At 40.6% G+C, this 17255-nt stretch overlaps 1 protein-coding gene across 1 annotated transcript; it reads left to right on the top strand.

The window, feature by feature from the left end:
- The first annotated feature begins 7515 nt into the window (after nucleotides 1-7515).
- Nucleotides 7516-8619, top strand: LOC147892965 (16.9 kDa class I heat shock protein 1-like). Its single transcript, XM_087386861.1, has 2 exons — nucleotides 7516-7864; nucleotides 7982-8619. The coding sequence occupies exons 1-2, from the start codon at nucleotides 7642-7644 to the stop codon at nucleotides 8248-8250; spliced, it is 492 nt and encodes a 163-aa protein (XP_087242987.1). The 5' UTR covers nucleotides 7516-7641; the 3' UTR covers nucleotides 8251-8619.
- Nucleotides 8620-17255: the final 8636 nt, after the last annotated feature.

The following is a 17255-nucleotide window of genomic DNA, read 5'->3' on the forward strand; positions in this document are numbered from 1 at the left end:
CTGAGTCAAATTTTATTCTATTTCATTTTCTATAGCCTCATAGACCCTTTGATCTTTTAAAGACTTTAATACTCTCTCTCTCTCCCCCCCCCCTTCGCGTAAGTGCCTCAGTTGCGCATATGTGTGTGCATCATGTTTGTGTGCAAGCGCTAGTGTTTTCTTTGGAAAATATTCAAGTTCAGAAAAGTTGGTGCTCCTTTGGGTTTGACAAAAAAGAAACAATGGCATTCAAAAAAGAGAGGAAAAATGTGTATTGATTGCCAAAAATAGCCAAACTTTGGTAGCTCGTATCTTTTGATTGAGAATCCAAATGGGGTCATGTTATATATCAAATCAAATCGTAAGGCATGATTTACATGAATATCATGTTTTCTTCACCATTGTATAACTATATACTCATGAAAATAAGTAGTTTATGAAGTTTGGGATCATTTTTAAAATCAAATTTAGGGCAATATTGTGTATTTTAGGCTATCACTTCTCAAGGATTGGGATGGTGGATAGCCCACTTAGGCTATTCTTTTTCAATCGGGGTCTCCAAAAAAAAACAATGGCGAAGCACCTTCTAGTGATCTTGGGCTTGAATTTGGCACCATTGGCAAAGAGAGGTGCGTAGGATGATGTGTTCCCAAGTTTTTGCTTTAATTATGAGGCATGGAAAGCTCAAGAGAGAGGAATGAACTTGAAGGAAGGTGATGCTTCAAAAGTAGAAGACAAGAACTAGTTGGCAAGTTTGTCTATTGAAATCATGGAATTGGATTGGACCTACATACTTGTAGCTATCATCATAGCTAGATATCATTGAAATTAAATTACAAATGGGCCATGATGCTCAAGCCATGTTTGGTCTTGTATCGATAGAATGGATCTTTGCTCATGGAGGAGGAGTGGATATGATTTATTAGCATTGGCTCTCCTAGAGACAATGCTTTAGGATTGAGTTGAGTGGGAGTTTTGTGATTATTATTAGTTTTTTAGGAACTTTTATTAGGAATTTCTAAAATTCTTAACCTCTACTTTACATGGATGTTGGCTTTTCAGCTTTTAGCTTATGTGTTCTTTTAACCCCCCTCCAACATGGCTATAAAGCAATTCAAGGACTCCACTCTCCATCCATTCTCCCTAGAACAATTGCATTGGCTTCCTCCAGCTACAAGTATTCAAGTCACTTCAAGCTTTCCGGTCGCTCATCTAGGTCTCATGTGTTCATTTGTGAGTTAGACGCTACCGATTCACTTGCTAACTACTACTGAAGCCGTTGCTTGGAAAAAAATTACTATCCAGATAGCTATTTGCCAGAAAAGCAAGTTCGCTTGTAAAAAAAAATCCGTTTTCCTATTGAAAGGGCTTTATGCCAGCCAAACAGGCTTTATCCTGCCTAACGGCCTTTATGCTTGCCAGTGAAGAGATTGCCGTCTACTAGATCTTTTTATAATAATAAAGTAAAAAAAACAACCCCAGGAAAAAGTTGACATCAAAACTTTGCAAGTATCATTCGTAAAACCTTCAAGGAAAAATAATGCCGATTTACCTTTTAGTTTTAAATTATAATTTTTTTAAAAGAAAGGCGGTGGCTTTGCAGTCAGTGTGAGACCATCCAAATAACCATAGAACCTTGGCAAAGCCTAATGGATCTTGCGAGTACTCAAAGCGTTTCTTTTCTATTATTTCTTACTAAACAATTGACACTGTCTAAAGACCCGTAAAACCCACAAATTGGAGCCAAGTGCTTTCGTGTGTACATGCACCCTTGTTCTTGTTAGCCACCACCTCACTTGTAAGGTGCATGGATTCTAGGATGCATAGCACATTGTTGTTCGTAGGCACAACTTAAAAATAACTATTGAATTGATTGAGCCATAAGGTCAACACTAACACTTCTTGTTTACCATTGTACCACATGAAGTTTAGCTTCCCAAGGAAGGAAGGCTTGATGGGTGGTGAGAGTATCTCCCTGTTCCCCCCAACTGGTTGGAGTAGAGAAATGAGGAGTTGTTATTCCTTGTCCTCTCGAGCACTACACTCTTATTCGTCCTTTCTCTCTCAAACACTATGTTCTTTGAGCTCCCTAGCCTGAGTTGCACGGTCTCAAAGTTCCTTGGCTTCCCAGTCCCTAAGTTTTTAGGCTTCTTGAGCCTTGTGGTCTCAGAGTTCCTTGCCGACCTAAGCTTGACAGTCACGTTCCTATTTTGCCTCCTGAGCTAGTCTATTGCACTACCTGGTGGCTTGCTCACAATTGTCCTACATTTCCTGAAGCTAAGACATGGGGTTGAAGAGAGCCTCGCACTGTTGTTGCATCTACATCACCACCATCATGGTATACATTAAAGTAGAAGTATCTATGGGATTCTATGGTGGCAGGGGTTGGAAAACTGATCCTCCTTCCACTTGTCTTGGACTACTCACAAGTGCTCATGGTCCCCTTACTAGATCTTGTCTGGACCATAAAACAGTGGAGCTATGTCTAAGCTGAGCCTCCCTATTTTAGGAAAAATTTTTTGAAACTCTGATACCAATGTAACAGGGAGGTAGACTAATTCACTCTCTCTCTTGCTCAATACTATTTAAACTAAAAGAATGATGCAATCAAAAGACAAGTGATACTATGGAGTGATTGTGAGAATTAGATGGAGAGAATATATAGGGCCTCTAGAGAGGGAAAGTAAATAATGAATAATAGTTGTCCAAGAGGGCTGAATACAATTGTAAAATAGATAAGTACTGTATGGAGGAGAATCCCTCATTACAAAAGAGAGAACTAGAAAACTACTATAGACCAACTGAAGGGTTGGAGGTGCTATTGGTCTGCCACAGTCTTCTACTACCATAATCCTAGACTCAAGTGCTACTACTGTGGCTAAGTGCTAGAGCTCAATGAGGAAGATGAGGAATGAGGTCCAAAGGCTCTCCTTTTATAGGGCCCTTTGGACCCCTGAAATGGCCGACTAGCTTCATGCTACTCCACCGACTGAGACACACCATTTGCTGACCTACTATGGGTGGTACCTTTTTGGGTGGCAATCCTACCTGGTGGTGGTTGATATGTCTGCTACATGTCTGCCTACATGCAGCTGATGTGGTTGCTATGCTAGCTACCATGGATGACTTTTTCCTATTAGTTTTGTGAAGAGACGAAACTTTTATATTATTGTTGAAAGTTTATATGCCCTAATAAAAATAAAGGTTTGAAAAATTCGCAAAGATTTGAAACTTTTATGAGAAAAAATTTAAAGTTTCGCCAAGATTTACAACTTTTTCTTTAAAATTGAAAAGAAAAAATATAAAATTGTAATATGTTATACAAAAATTGCAAAACTAAGAAAACTAGCTCGATAAACTTTCGCCAAGATTTTATATTAATAAATAAGTATAGCTTCGATAAAAACATCCCTGCTAGCTACCTACGTGGTAGTCCAACATGTCCATGAGCTACAAATACCCATGACAATTTTGTGCTAGTAGAATTGTGCCACTGATGAAGGATGGCAGATGAGGCCTCCCAAGGGAAGGAAGTGGGGGGGGTACATTTTTTTCACAAGCTTGTTGGACCATCCTCTAGTACTACAAAAATTTTATCTTCCATTGGAGGTAGGCAGATCATATTGTCGACATTTCTTTTAGATTCAATAGAAGATACCACAGTGTGGCAGCTTTTGTAATGTAATCAAGCATATCTAGAAGGAGACTAGGGCTGGTCATGAGATAACCCATATGCCAGATGTGATGCCTGCAATTATAGGGGTGGAAAGGTAAATGTTAAGGCCGAAAAGGGGATATCCTTTCTAGAGCTCAATTCGCAAAATGCATGAAGATGTTAACATAGTCAAGGGAATCTCTAAGGATAGGGCTAATTTCCTCCCCATCAAATGTAGTCCTTTTTACCTTGTTGGTAAATGGTTAAGAGACCATGTAGATTTGGAATTGGAGAAGGTAAAAGGGCAAGAATTTAAGGTGGATAGCTTTGGCTATCAGTGGGTGATTGCCCTTCAAATATTTTTTTCCAATATGTAAAAAGGAAGCATGTCAAAGAATGAGTTGATAGAGTGGTGGACAAGAATGGCAACATGATTGTAGAATTTTGGCACATTACGGAGGTGTTCAGATTAGAACTCAACACAGCATTGTGGGTCAAGTTGCAAAACAAGATGTTGAGTGGCTTTAGAAAGCCTAGGATGTGCCATTCACTGTGCAATGTAGGGTTTCTAAAGTGCAGGCTTTCGAAAGTCTTTGTTGTGATATCTATGTGAATGTAGGGTTTCTAAAGTGCAAAGACAAGGCCTTACAAAGACCTTCCACCACCATTAAAGAATAATGGGAGGCAACAAATAATATGGAGAGTGATAAGACCCCAAGCTTCATATAGTTTCATAGTGGAGTTTTTTGTAGCATTCTGGGATTCAAAGAACAAGTCTAATATTTGAAGTTGGATATTCTCTCTCTCTCTCTCTCTCTCTCTCTCTCTCTCTCTCTCTCTCTCTCTCTCTCTCTCTCTCTCTCTCTCTCTCTCTCTCTCTCCTGCTTTATTTGAGCTTTCCTCTTATGAGAGTTTTCCACGTTCGAGAATTCTCTTCTTTGCACTCCATGTTTTGCAACAAGAAGTGCTTTGGGAAGGTAGTCAAACTCTTTACTTCTGGTTTTTTTGATCATATTCTCCGAAAGTGGATTTTCTCTCTCCCTTTGCAACTTATATTCCTTTCAAATACAAGCCAATTTTGAACCATCCCTTTCAAATACAAGTTAGTGTTGAACCATCATCCATATAGCCTATAGAGATTGGCCCTCAAATAGGGCCAAATAATTGCTATGGTTGACATAAAACCTTCAGTGGCCCTGACTCGAGTTTCCCTCTAGCTCCTCCTATAGCAAATCCTTTCATCAACGTAGCCTCCCTTACCACATTCTCCAATCTCAATAGACACCCCATACCATCGGGTAGGGCCAAAACAAAGTGAGAAACTTCCTCCCCAGACTTCTTGCAAACAAAAGGGCCAACCAAGGTGTATATTTAACCAATCTCCCTATCACCAGCATCCGCTTATGCATGAGCTTCCATAAGATGAATTTTGAATATCTTCTTGAATTGAAAGCTTCTCCAAATTTCCCACCATCTGTATCCCCTGTCTTGATTCGTTTCGAATTCAACCTCTCCACTAGAGATCTCCCTTCGAGCATACACCAATACACAAATCTGACTAAGATCTTCCTCAAGGATATCCCATTTTTTAATGGTGACTTTTAATATCTTGATTCGTTGGAACCCAATGCCTTGTGTCTAATAATTACTCCCATTGCAAAGTCCTTTTTTATACATTTCCTTAGTCCTAGAGAGGTTGATAGTTGCATCCAATGGCTTGTTCTTCATCACTACCACTCCACCTTACCGCATATTTCCTTTTAAAACTCTCGTCTTATATCTTTGTGACCCTTCACTCATCTCTTTCCAAGCTCCCATGGGCCCAACCACTTCATCAAAACCTTTTACTTTCAGAGGGAAGGATGCCATGATCTTATCATACTAGATCATACATGTCCACATCCCCACCCTACCTGACAAACCACTTACTTAGCTTAGCCCAAGGTGCCGTCAAGCCCCCCAACCTTAAGTTATGGTAGTCCCAACACTCCCTTAGCCTTTGGGACCAAGATGGCCTCTAATAGAATAAGATGTATTCTCCACTTGCCTTCCTCTTTTGGCCATGGAAGTCTTCTCAAATTTTATCTACTTGGTACTCTTTGAAATTCCATATTGTTGCCATGTAGAATGCAGTGTTTGAAAACACATGTTGGATCACTAAGGCCTTAACACCTCCATATCCATGGCTTATCTTTGATATTATCTGAGAACCATTGGGACCTCTGCTTTTAAGGAAAATTCCTAGAGGAGTGCTTAGATATCCTACCATATAGCTCCCTCCACCCAGTTCTCTTCACGTGCTCATGCATATATTGCATATGCCTCTTGTAGATTGCAAGCCGATTCAAAGACCTCAGAAAGCAGTTGTAAAGCATTAAGCAAATTTTCTACCTTCTCCTCATTTTTCTGATTTACATGCTTCTAGTGTCATCCACAAACATTCGCATGAAGATTGATGATTGATGAGTGTAAAAGGGTATTTTGTGACACCCTTGAGTACATATGCTACTACTAGCATCTATATCAAAACAAAGCAATATTTGGCCCTACAGAATGTAATGACAGCTTTTACTGTGTGCTTGCAATTCAAGTACATGTCCATGATTCTTAAATAAGATCACCATCGAACATATGCATGATGAACACAAATTTGTATAAGCATACCTTAGTGGAATAATATAGCATACGCAATAAATAGATCCCCTCTTGAGTCTAGATGTTGTGCCAAATGAATCGCAAAATGTGTATAAAAAATTTGATGTATTCTTAATCATATAGTATACACAACCATAAAAAAGGAAGAGATGAATTGCAAATGTATATAACAAACCTCCAAATATGTAGATTGGAAAGAGTGCTTTTTTGGGGGATATTTTTGTTGCATTGAAAACTAGTGTGATGAAAAACCGAGGTTTAATGTCGGTGAGGAGTAGGAGACGAAGAGAAAGGGCAATACCTAATCCATTTCAACTTTCAACCTTCTAGCCCATTTTAACTTTCAACTGTTTCTCATGCGGGCGAAAGAGAGAAGGGAGGAAAAGAATTGTTGTTCAGACTTTTCTAATCACCCTTCTTGGTTGCCATAGGGTCGTGCTCGCTCCCCTTACTAGACACGCAATCCAAATCAGAAAGATAGTAGATGTATAGGCAGAGCACTGTCTACTTGGGGTCGTATGAACCATTCGAAACTTCAGACCTGAGAAGCATGAAACAAGTTAGCGTGTTCCTTTGCTCTTGCTGTTGGAAATGTAAACAGAAGGAGGCTAGCTTAGCACAGTGAAAGGTCTAAAGCCATTACCAGCCTATTCAGTCTCCAAGATATGCTCCAACGAAGGTCTCTAGGAAGCATTGGGACTCGACGATCTAGCATTTTCAATTGTAGCTGTGCTCTTTGGGTACAACAAAGGAGCAATGATTCTCTCTACCAAGGCATCCATCCGCTGATTGTTTGTAGCCATCAACTCAGACAATTGATTTTTGGAAATGACCAATTTCAAGCGAATGACGCCATTCTATTTGGTGATGGATGGAGCATGATGGTGCATCCATTAGAGAAGGGAAGAAGAAACAACGTACGAAAATGCGACCCAAACCTATCGTAGACAGGTCTGACTGCTCCTAGAAATTATACGTTAAGAGTGACTCGAGACAAAGTAATGAAAGCAATGAGGAGAGACTAAATTCAGAGAAAAGTCACAAAGTTTTATTGAAGAAAGGGGGAAGTACAATAATATGAGAATAATATGAGAAGGTGCATGAGTTTTTGATTAGCACAACATAAACACGTGCGGCCATGGACCCTATGCAGGTGCCAAAAAAGTTTTGAGTGAACACTCGAGAAGGTAGAAACAAGGAGTAGGAGTTTCAAGAAAGTTCTTGAGGCTTCCTGTTTTCAGTTTATATAAATGACTGACTATCTGTAATTTCATCCTGTGTCTGTCGCACGCTTCTTCTTCCTCGCTGCCGCTAATTCTTTTACCAAGTACTCACTGATCATTGCTTCAGCGATGGCCCTCGCCCCCTTCGCTTTCGGTCGCCGATCCTCCTCCTCCATCTTCGATCCCTTCTCCTCCTCCCTCTGGGATCCCTTGCCTTCCGCTTTGTCTCTCCTCGACTCCGATCTCGCCTCCCCCCTCCTCCAGCTCCACCGTGACGCCTCCGCCATCGCCAACACCCAGGTCGATTGGAAGGAAACTCCCGATGCTCACGTCTTCCGCGCGGATCTCCCAGGTTGGTTTCTTCTTTTGCTTCTGTGCTCCATTTTTGCCTTCAGGCGGCAATGATCGCTCGTGCGTTTGCTCTTCTGCGCCTTAGCTGGAGACACTGATCTCGTTTTCCCCTGCGTAGGCCTCAAGAAGGAAGAGATAAAGGTTCAAGTGGAAGATGGCCGGGTTTTGTCCATCAGTGGCGAACGTACCAAGGAAGAAATCGACAAAAATGACAAATGGCACAAGGTTGAACGTTCTCACGGTAGTTTCCTCAGGCGGTTTCGTCTGCCCGATAACGCGAAACCCGATGATATGATGGCACAGGTGGAGAATGGCGTTCTCACCATCACGGTTCCGAAGGTACAGCATCCTAAGCCGGATGTCAAAACCATTAGTATCTCTGGCTAAGCAGCCTACTGCCTCCCGCTGCTATCTACCTTGCACTTGGGAACAGCTTGTATTGAAACCCAGTTTGGTGTGATTATATGAGAGATGAGTGTCACTGTAGTGTCTTTAGTCCAACGGTAATGGGTGGGAGAGAAAAGACAGCGGTTGCTTCCTCCTGCCAGAGACAGTCCCGGTTTTGCTAACCTTGCCACTGTATATAATAGAGTGGAGGAGCAGCTCCCTAGTCCAGCGGTCGCTGAGCTTTCCATTGGGAAAGAGTATGAACAAAGGAACACAACTCTCAGTGGATTTTCACTCGCGGTTGCTAAGCTTTCCATTGTAAAAGAGTATGAATAAAGAAGCATAACTCATTGGATTTCACTCTCTTAATCAAGCGCGCAATTACTTTCTCATCGAGTGCAACTTTCATCACGTGTTGTTTTGTTGTTCTAAGTTTCTTTGAGAGCTTTCTGTACATCTGTACATGGGCTTCGCTTGGGACGTGAAAAAGTTAGCAAACGGCTCTGTTCTATATTTTGTCCTTACACTTGTTAACACGGTCTGTCTTAAGTATTTGACTTTTTAAAGTAGGGCAGAAACGCTTGTGTAAACAACGGAAATGTCACTCTAGTAAATCAAAGTTTGTCCCGAAAACCTCACTCTCCAAATGATTATTTGTCCACATGTTGACCCATGTATTCTAGAGTGTGATGAAATTAGTTGCCCCTCATGTTTCATGAATTCTAAATTGGAAAGTTCTTTTCTTGTTTGATGGCCCATATATTTTAGATGTTTCATGAATTCATGTAAATTGGAAAGTTCTTTTCTTATTTGATGGTCCATGTATTTTAGAGTGTGATGTAATTAGCTACATCTCATGTCTTATGAATTTCTTTCACCCACGATGTAGGGCGTCATGTGTTTTAAGTCAATTCTTAAATTTAACAATTTCACTTAATTCTAAAAAACTAATAATTTAATTTTTTAAGTGAATTCTTAAATTTAACAATTTCACTTGATTCTAAAAAACTTAAAATTTAGTTTTCCATGAGAATTCGTAAATTTAACAATTTACTTAATTCTTAACTCAAAACTATTAACTCACTAATATATTAGTTTATCCATCATCAAGTTGTCGGTGAGAACTTATCTTGACGCTTATGAATCCATATAAATCTTCGACGAAAAAATTTTCGCCGATGCTTTTGAATCCATATAAATCTTCGATGTCCGTTCATCATCTCCATCTCTTTGGTGCAATTTTTTGCCATACCTCCAATGACAAGGTTGTACGTCTTTGTCAAGATAACCTAACAAACTCCTCAAATCATTAGCATCCAATTCCTAAAGTTATATGGAAAATATTTGTCATTCAAATCCTCTAAAGCTCATTCAAGATTCCTCAAACCTGCAATCGTCTAAAACTCAGTCGGGAAGTTATCCTACTCCAAACATTGCCTCTTTGCATTGAGATGTTGCTACCCAAACATCACCTCTTTGCATCGAGATGTTGCTACCCAAGGAAAGTACTGGTCGATGTAAGCTCAAAATGTCCGTTCTCCATCTCCATCTCTTTGGTGCAATTTTTTGCCATACCTCCAATGACAGGTTGTACTTCTTGTCGGGATAACCTAACAAACTCCCCAAATCATTAGCATTCAATTCCTAAAGTTGTTTGGAAAGTATTTTGTCATTCAAATCCTAGGATTTTCCTCAAACTTGCAATCCTCTAAAACTCACTCGGGAACTTGTCCTACTCCAAACATCACCTCTTTGCATGGAGATGTTGCAACACAAACATCACCTCTTTGCATCGAGATGTTGCTACCCGAGGAAAGTACTGGTCAATGTAAGCTCAAATGACCTCTTTCCCAACTACCCGTCATCGATAGCATGGATCAAGGCTATGTTATACATGCTTTCGAGCTAAGTACTACAAAATTAGACATGCAAGAGTAGTTCAAGAAGTTCGATAGCACCTAAGAGTGATGTATAAGCATGTCTTGCTTGGAATCTCTCCTTTCACACCAACCGAATACTTACAGTAATAGTTTTATGTCCAACAAGCATTGCTCACTGGCTCCTCTTCTCCCTCTAACAATTTGGCCCCACTTTAAATATTTGGGATGTAAAGCATCATCCATAAAATCTCTCCAAAATCCTCTGAGTCTTTATCCAGAAGTTGTCGCAACTTGCATGACCTTTTTTGAACATCAAGAAGTAGTGCCTTGTTGTCTATGTACTAATCTTTAACCTATTAACCACGGACATGAGAGAGAAAAAAAAAGAGAGGACACATGGCAGCTTGGTAGAGAGCAGCTTGCCACTTGTCACAAAGAAGGAGCTCTTGGATAGAGGCTTGGAGAGGGGAGGAGGTGGAAAGGCAAGGGGTAGGCTTTGAGTGGGGAGGAGGTGGAAAGACAAGAGGCAGCTTTAGGGGAAAGGAGGAGCCAAAAGGTCAATGGAATGGAGGAGATGGAAGTTCAACTTTGGGAGAAAGGAGGAGATGGAAGGTTAATGGAATAAAAGGAGGAGATGGAAGTTCTAAGAGCCATTAAGACAAATTTCAAAAGCCAATCCAAGTATGCAAGGTGAATTGATTAGCAATTAAGAATCGATCATTCTGCCGCTGAGAAAGATCCACCTTCAAATGGGGAGTGGTTGAGGATGATCATGCATCTTTGCCCGTGCAAAGCAAGGGTTCAGTACTCGTTTCTTTTATTGAGCACCATAGTGTTATAAAACATTGCAAACAATCCCCTTCCTTTGCTATCATTGATTCCATAAGACCTACAAAATTTGCATGCTCTAAGATCGGAGTTGATACTATTGCCTGTTTCCAAGTTATTTTAAATGACACAAAGATGAAATGAAGTTATGGCCACCATTGCAGTCATCTAGGCCTTCCATAAAAGGTGCAACTACAAACAAGCATGATCAAACCCTCATCCTTAATTTTGCACAGACAAGTTTCTCAGCATGTAGCAAACTCCAACATCAAAACACTTGCAATCATCCAAATGGGGGGGCCCTATTGGTGAAAAATGCTATTAGAGCATGAGAGATGGGGGGAAGGGGGCGGAGGCACAGGGATAATCTACCATGAGTCCCATCTGAACTTCTCTAACACCACCTTGCTCAAGGATAAAACACTCGCCATGCCCTGCAAATGGAGGTTTAGTTGTTGCATCCACCATAGCAGCCATCACTTCTGTGAGATCTCCCTTCCGCCGACTGTCTCTTGAATCTCTTAAGCATAATAAAGAGAACAACAGTATGTAAGAGTATATGGTGAATATACAAGAATTGTGATTAACATATGGACATTCTACAAGAGTAAATGGCTAATATACAAGGATTGCGATCAACTAATTAGTATTTTGCAGTCTTTAGCAGTATTTTGAACCCCTGCTGGCCCAAGGGAGAAGCCAAGAAAGGTTAGTTAGAAATAGGGAGGGAGGAAGGAGAGGTGCCAGGAGGGAGGGACTAAGGAGTAGGCAGGTGAGCCACCAAGGGGAGGGGTGAAAGAAGGAGCAGGGAGGGAGAGAGAGTAGGGCTGGAGGGCACGAGAGGGCAAAGGAGGGAGATGAGGTGACAAGAGAAGGGGATGGGAGATGAGCTGTGAGCTGCAACGGAGATGTACCGAGAGCAGGGTAGGGATGCGAGCTACAAGGTGGGCATGGGGATTGCAGACGGAGGGCTTAAGTTTGTTGCATTAACTTAGGTTAATTTTGTTTTTTTTCGAGACCCCTTTAGCCTTAGGTTAATATGATTGATTTTTGGAGGGGAGGGGAGCTAAAATAGGGAGCTCCATTTGATCCAATGCAAATTCTAAAGTAGAGACAGTTGGAACACAAAATTTCAAATCTGATGGAACAAATCCTATGGAAATATGAAGCTTGAATGCGAAGATCATGAATTTCTTAAATTAGTAGACCCATTAGTAACAAAAGCAAAGAGAGACTTTGGCATTATAGCTAGTTCTCATTTTCACCAAATCCAATGATGGATCCAACTAAAACCACAAAAGTCTTATCCAAATATCAACCCATGTTGTAAGGAAACAAGTAAGGATTGAGCATCACAATCTATTCTCAATTCAATATTAGTGGTAAATACCCAAAATGGTCAATTAGTGGCTCAAGGGGTAGAAGGAATACTACGATGAAGATGAGGAGGCACCTCTTTATAGATGGTCAAAATTTGTGAAGACCTCCAATTGCCGTTCTTGCCACCCCAACACCTAGATAGGCTTCAAAGTTAGTTCTACAAGCTATGCCAAGGGACATCATGTTGGTGAATCATTATGCCAACAAGTTCACTCAGGTGTTTGTACAATCAACAGCTGAGCAAGTTCCCCCATCGACTACATCTTGACACCATGGATGATTTTTTCAAGTTAGTTTTGTTAAGAAGCTAAATGCTTGGTATATCTAGAAGCCTTGGATGAATGCAGATTACAGGCCTCACAAAACTTGGAAGCTTCTCAAAAAAGGTGCAAGGCCCATTTTGACACTAAATTATGCAAGAAGAAAGATATTATAGAAGGAGATTTGGTCATGAAATTTGATAGCCGTCTGGACAAGCAACTAGGCAAAAAGTTTATCGACCGATGGGAGGGACCATATCGAGTCAAGAAGAAGTTCACCAATGGAACCTATCAGCTTGAGGATGTTGACGGCATGGTGATACTCGAACACACCAATGAGTATCACCTTAAATTCTTCTATGCTCGACCACCTTGAGGGCCAGTAGTCCCACTCTATCACTAGAGAGGATCTGCTGGGGGCGGAAAGATGTGACGCCAAAAATTGATATTTTTTATTTGGCATTGGTGTTGTTTTTCTCTATGTTTGATAAGAGTTTGAGTATCAAGTGATAGCCTAGTGGCTCTCACTTATTTCTATTTCTAAGATATTGTATGAGATTGAGAGGATGAGTGGAATGGATCATTGTAAATACCATGTGTATGAATGATAAATACCTTGGTATGGGGTGAGAGTTATTTGTGTATGGGATATTATGGGGTTTTTAGAAAATAGGAAGAGTGAGTCATATAAAGAGGTGGGCTCATGTCCATGTGTTCCAATAATATAAGAGAGATCACATGCCAAGCGTGTGGAAGTCATGTGGAGGAGTGTGGAGTCAAGAGGAATCCTTCTAGAATTCCTATGTGGACATATGGAAAAGAGAGGGTCCCTATGGGCTCCATGTGGGGAGACTCTTGACTTTCTCAATGTTTAAGAATCTTGAGCATCTTTTTATGGGACACATGGCAAGAGTAGCCAAAAAGGACATGGATGGTGATACGGGCTTATGTGATTGATGGGGAAAAGAATCTATAGGCAACAATTGTAAATGGGTGGAGGGTGACAAAATCTCTATAAAAGGAGCCCTCCTCTCCCTTGTTCAACATATCTTCCACCATTATGCCTCATGTTGCTGTAATTCTAGTCTCCTTAAGCCTCTTCCATGAGCCTTCTCTCCCTCTTGTAGATATTCTCTTATGTAGACTCTTGAGTCCATCTCTCTCTAGTTCGTTCTCTCTCTATGAGTAGTCTTGGAGCTTCCACTCCCTCTTGTACGTATGAAACCTCTTCTTCTCCCTTGTGTTTGTAGTATTTTGAGTTGCATTGGAGTGCAGTCTCACTCTATTGACAATGAAGATCTTTCATATTCCCTCTCTTGAGTCTCTCTTCCCTTTTCTTTCTTTCAATGCCTTAAAAGTTCTTTCTATTCAGCTGCTCATTGTACACACATGGTCCATCTATTTCCTGAGCCACCAAAGGAGTTACTTACCCTCTTCTAGACAAAATCTATGAGTGGTGGATCGTTGATGAAGGTGGAGTCTTGAGGGAGCATCCTGCTCAAGCGAAATTAGCATGGGTTGAGGATAAATTTTATGACAGTTTGACCCCATGTTAGTGTTTTGCTCACAAATTTTCGCTCGGTAATCCGATTTTGATGGAACTTATATCAGCGTGAATCTCTTTTCAAGGTGCATGTCTGTATGTGATTAGACCTTGAATCAAATACTATAGCAAAAATTTATGAGTCTCTATGTCTGAGTCTGTTTTCATGGCAGTTTTTACCCTGTCTAGTAAACTGCCCATAACTTTCTGGCTGCTTCTTTGTCTCTTACAAAATTTAAATCAGCATGAAGCTCTCTTCAAGGCACATGTCTTATGTGATTAGACCTTGAATCAGATACTACAACAAAAAGAGTCTGTGTCTGACAGTCTTTTTTCATGATAGTATTTACCCTAGTCTAGTAAACCCCCCATAACTTTCTGGCTGCTTCTTTGCTTCTTACGAAACTTCTATCAGTGCGAAGCCCATCTCAAGCACATCTCTATATGTGTTTGAATCTTTGATATCATGTGCCTAGTGAAAGTAATAGGCCTTTGTTTCTAATGATAGTTTGCAGAGTGTGTTGAGCTAATTGTGAAGGTATCTATGAAGGAGGTGTAATGTTTGCTTGAAACCTACCCATCCGACCCAAGCAGCCCCTTCAAACTCCTCGATATATATAATTTCATGTCATGTTGAGCCGCAAGATCTTCCTTCAACAATGTATTGCTCCTCTTTGGCGAGACCGGCTTGCTGAGATTATGGCCTCTACTGATCCTTTCCTTCTCCCTATGCTTGAGTACAACATCACTTGGGATGTTACCATCTTCATTCTCATCTAAGGGAGGAAAGTATGTGTGCTATCTTGGCATAAAAGCTTCTTTTTAATGTCCCTTTCTCAATGATAAATATCTTTGTCACTCAGTTCAAAAGCAGTAGGAAGTGAAGAGGTGCGTGAAGTTTATGACAAAATATGAAGAGGGGAGAGGAGCAGAGTGGAGATGAGGAGAGAGGGCACAGCTAGAGAGCACACCACAAATGACTAACTGTACACTAGATTTAGTTGAAAAAATAGAATAAATACAAACCCTTTTAGGGTTAGGGTTAGGGGATCTAACCCTTTCCTTTATAGCACTCTATAAGGTTAGTGCTATGCACATATGATCACATGATCACATGATGTTAAGCATGAACTCTCAACACCTTCCCTCAAGATCAACATCATGAAGTAGGCCTTCCCTCAAGATGATGATTCGGGGGAATCGAAGAAGGACTGAGCATTACATTTCATCACACCCCTTTAATGGGAATGTCCTTCCTCTGCATCAAACCAAGAGCTAGTCGGTGTTTCTCGAATAGCTCTTTACCGAGTGGTTTAGTAAAGATGCCTGCAACATTCTCTTTGCTATCACAATGCTGCAGTGCGATGTCACCAAGTAACACTCTTTCTTTGATGAAGTATTCTCTGACATCAATGTGCTTTGTCTTGGAGTGATATACTGGATTTTTGGCCAATGCTTGAGCCGATTGATTATCACAGTATATTGTTGTTGGCTTTGGCTCATCAAAGTAATCTGTTTCTAACAATAGTCTTCTCAGCCATATATCCTCACATGCACCTGTAGTGAGTGCTCTATATTATGCTTCAGTCGAAGACAAAGAAACAGTTGGCTGTTTGTTTGACAACCATGATATAGCACCTTGACCAAGGAAAAATGCATATCCCTGTGTCAATCTCTTGGTCTCATGATCTCCGACATAGTCACTGTCAGAGTATCCATGCAACCATGGATGACTTCCTCTGTATTCTATCCCAAACTGTCTTGTACCTCTGATGTATCTCAAGACTCTTTTGGCTGCATTCCGATGAGACTGTTTTGGATTTGCCATAAACTGTGCTAGTGAGCTTACTGCATAACAAATATCTAGCCATGTGATTGTCAGATATATAAGAGATCCAATGAGCTGCTTGTAGTATCTATCATTGACTATAGGCTTTTCTGAATCTTTAGTAAGTTTCAAACTCTGTTCCATGGGAGTGGCTGCAATCTTGCAATCTGCCATATGAAACTTCTTCAGGAGACTGTCAACATACTTGAGCTAACTCATGAATGTGCTATCTGAATCTCTCCAGAACTCAATTCCAAGACAATAGTGCATAAGTCCAAGATCTTTGATGTCAAACTCTGCAGATAAGTCTTGTTTCAATTTTCTGATGAAGCTATCCTTACTTCCTATCACAATCAGATCATCTACATACAAAAGTGCAATAGTAATGTCTTCCCCTTGAACTTTGTAGTAGAGAGTATGATCTGCATTGGAGTTCATGTATCCCAGATCAGCAAAATACTTGTCAATTCTGTTGTACCAACTTCTGGGTGCTTGTTTTAAGCCGTAGAGACTTTTCTTGAGATAGCAAACCTTATTCTCCTTTCCTCGTTCAACATAACCTGCTGGTTGTTGCATGTAGACTTCCTCGTCTAGATAACCATTGAGAAATGCATTCTTGACATCGAGCTGATACACATTCCATCTGCTGAGTGTCACTAGTGATAGCAAGAACCGTATGGAATCCATCTTTGCTACTGGAGCATAAGTCTCATCATAGTCTTGACCATATTGTTGTGCAAATCCTTTTGCAACTAATCTGGCTTTGTATCTCTGAATACTTCCATCTGGATTGTACTTCACCTTGTATACCCATTTGTTTGCTATGGCCTTCTTTCCTAGTGGAAGGTCACATAATTCCCAAGTATTATTCTTATACAAAGCATCCATTTCTTCATTCATAGCAGTTTGCCATTCTGGCTTGTCTACTGCATCTTCAAAGTACACTGGCTCTTCTGTAGCCATGAAGGTAGTCATAAGAGCATAGTTGGTGGTTTCCACTTGAATTTCTTTGCCTTTCTGAGCATATGTCAATTTGGCTGGAGGTTTGCTTTCCCTAGTAGACCGTCTGAGCTGCTGTGGCTGAGCTTGGGGTGTTTCTGGCAATTCTTGCTCTTCTTCATCAACCTGTTCTGTAGATGACTGTGAAGTCGATGCTTCTATCTCCTGTGTAGGTGAGGTTTTCCATTCTAATTCCTCATCAAAGATTACATCTCTGGAGATAATGACTTTGCGGTTGATGGGATCATACAATTTGTATGCTTTGCTTTCTTCACTGTAGCCAACCA

Source organism: Dipteris shenzhenensis, chromosome 16 (assembly GCF_047967505.1).
Source record: "Dipteris shenzhenensis isolate YYH24624 ecotype China chromosome 16, Dip_SZ_1.0, whole genome shotgun sequence".
Taxonomy (NCBI): Eukaryota; Viridiplantae; Streptophyta; class Polypodiopsida; order Gleicheniales; family Dipteridaceae; genus Dipteris; species Dipteris shenzhenensis.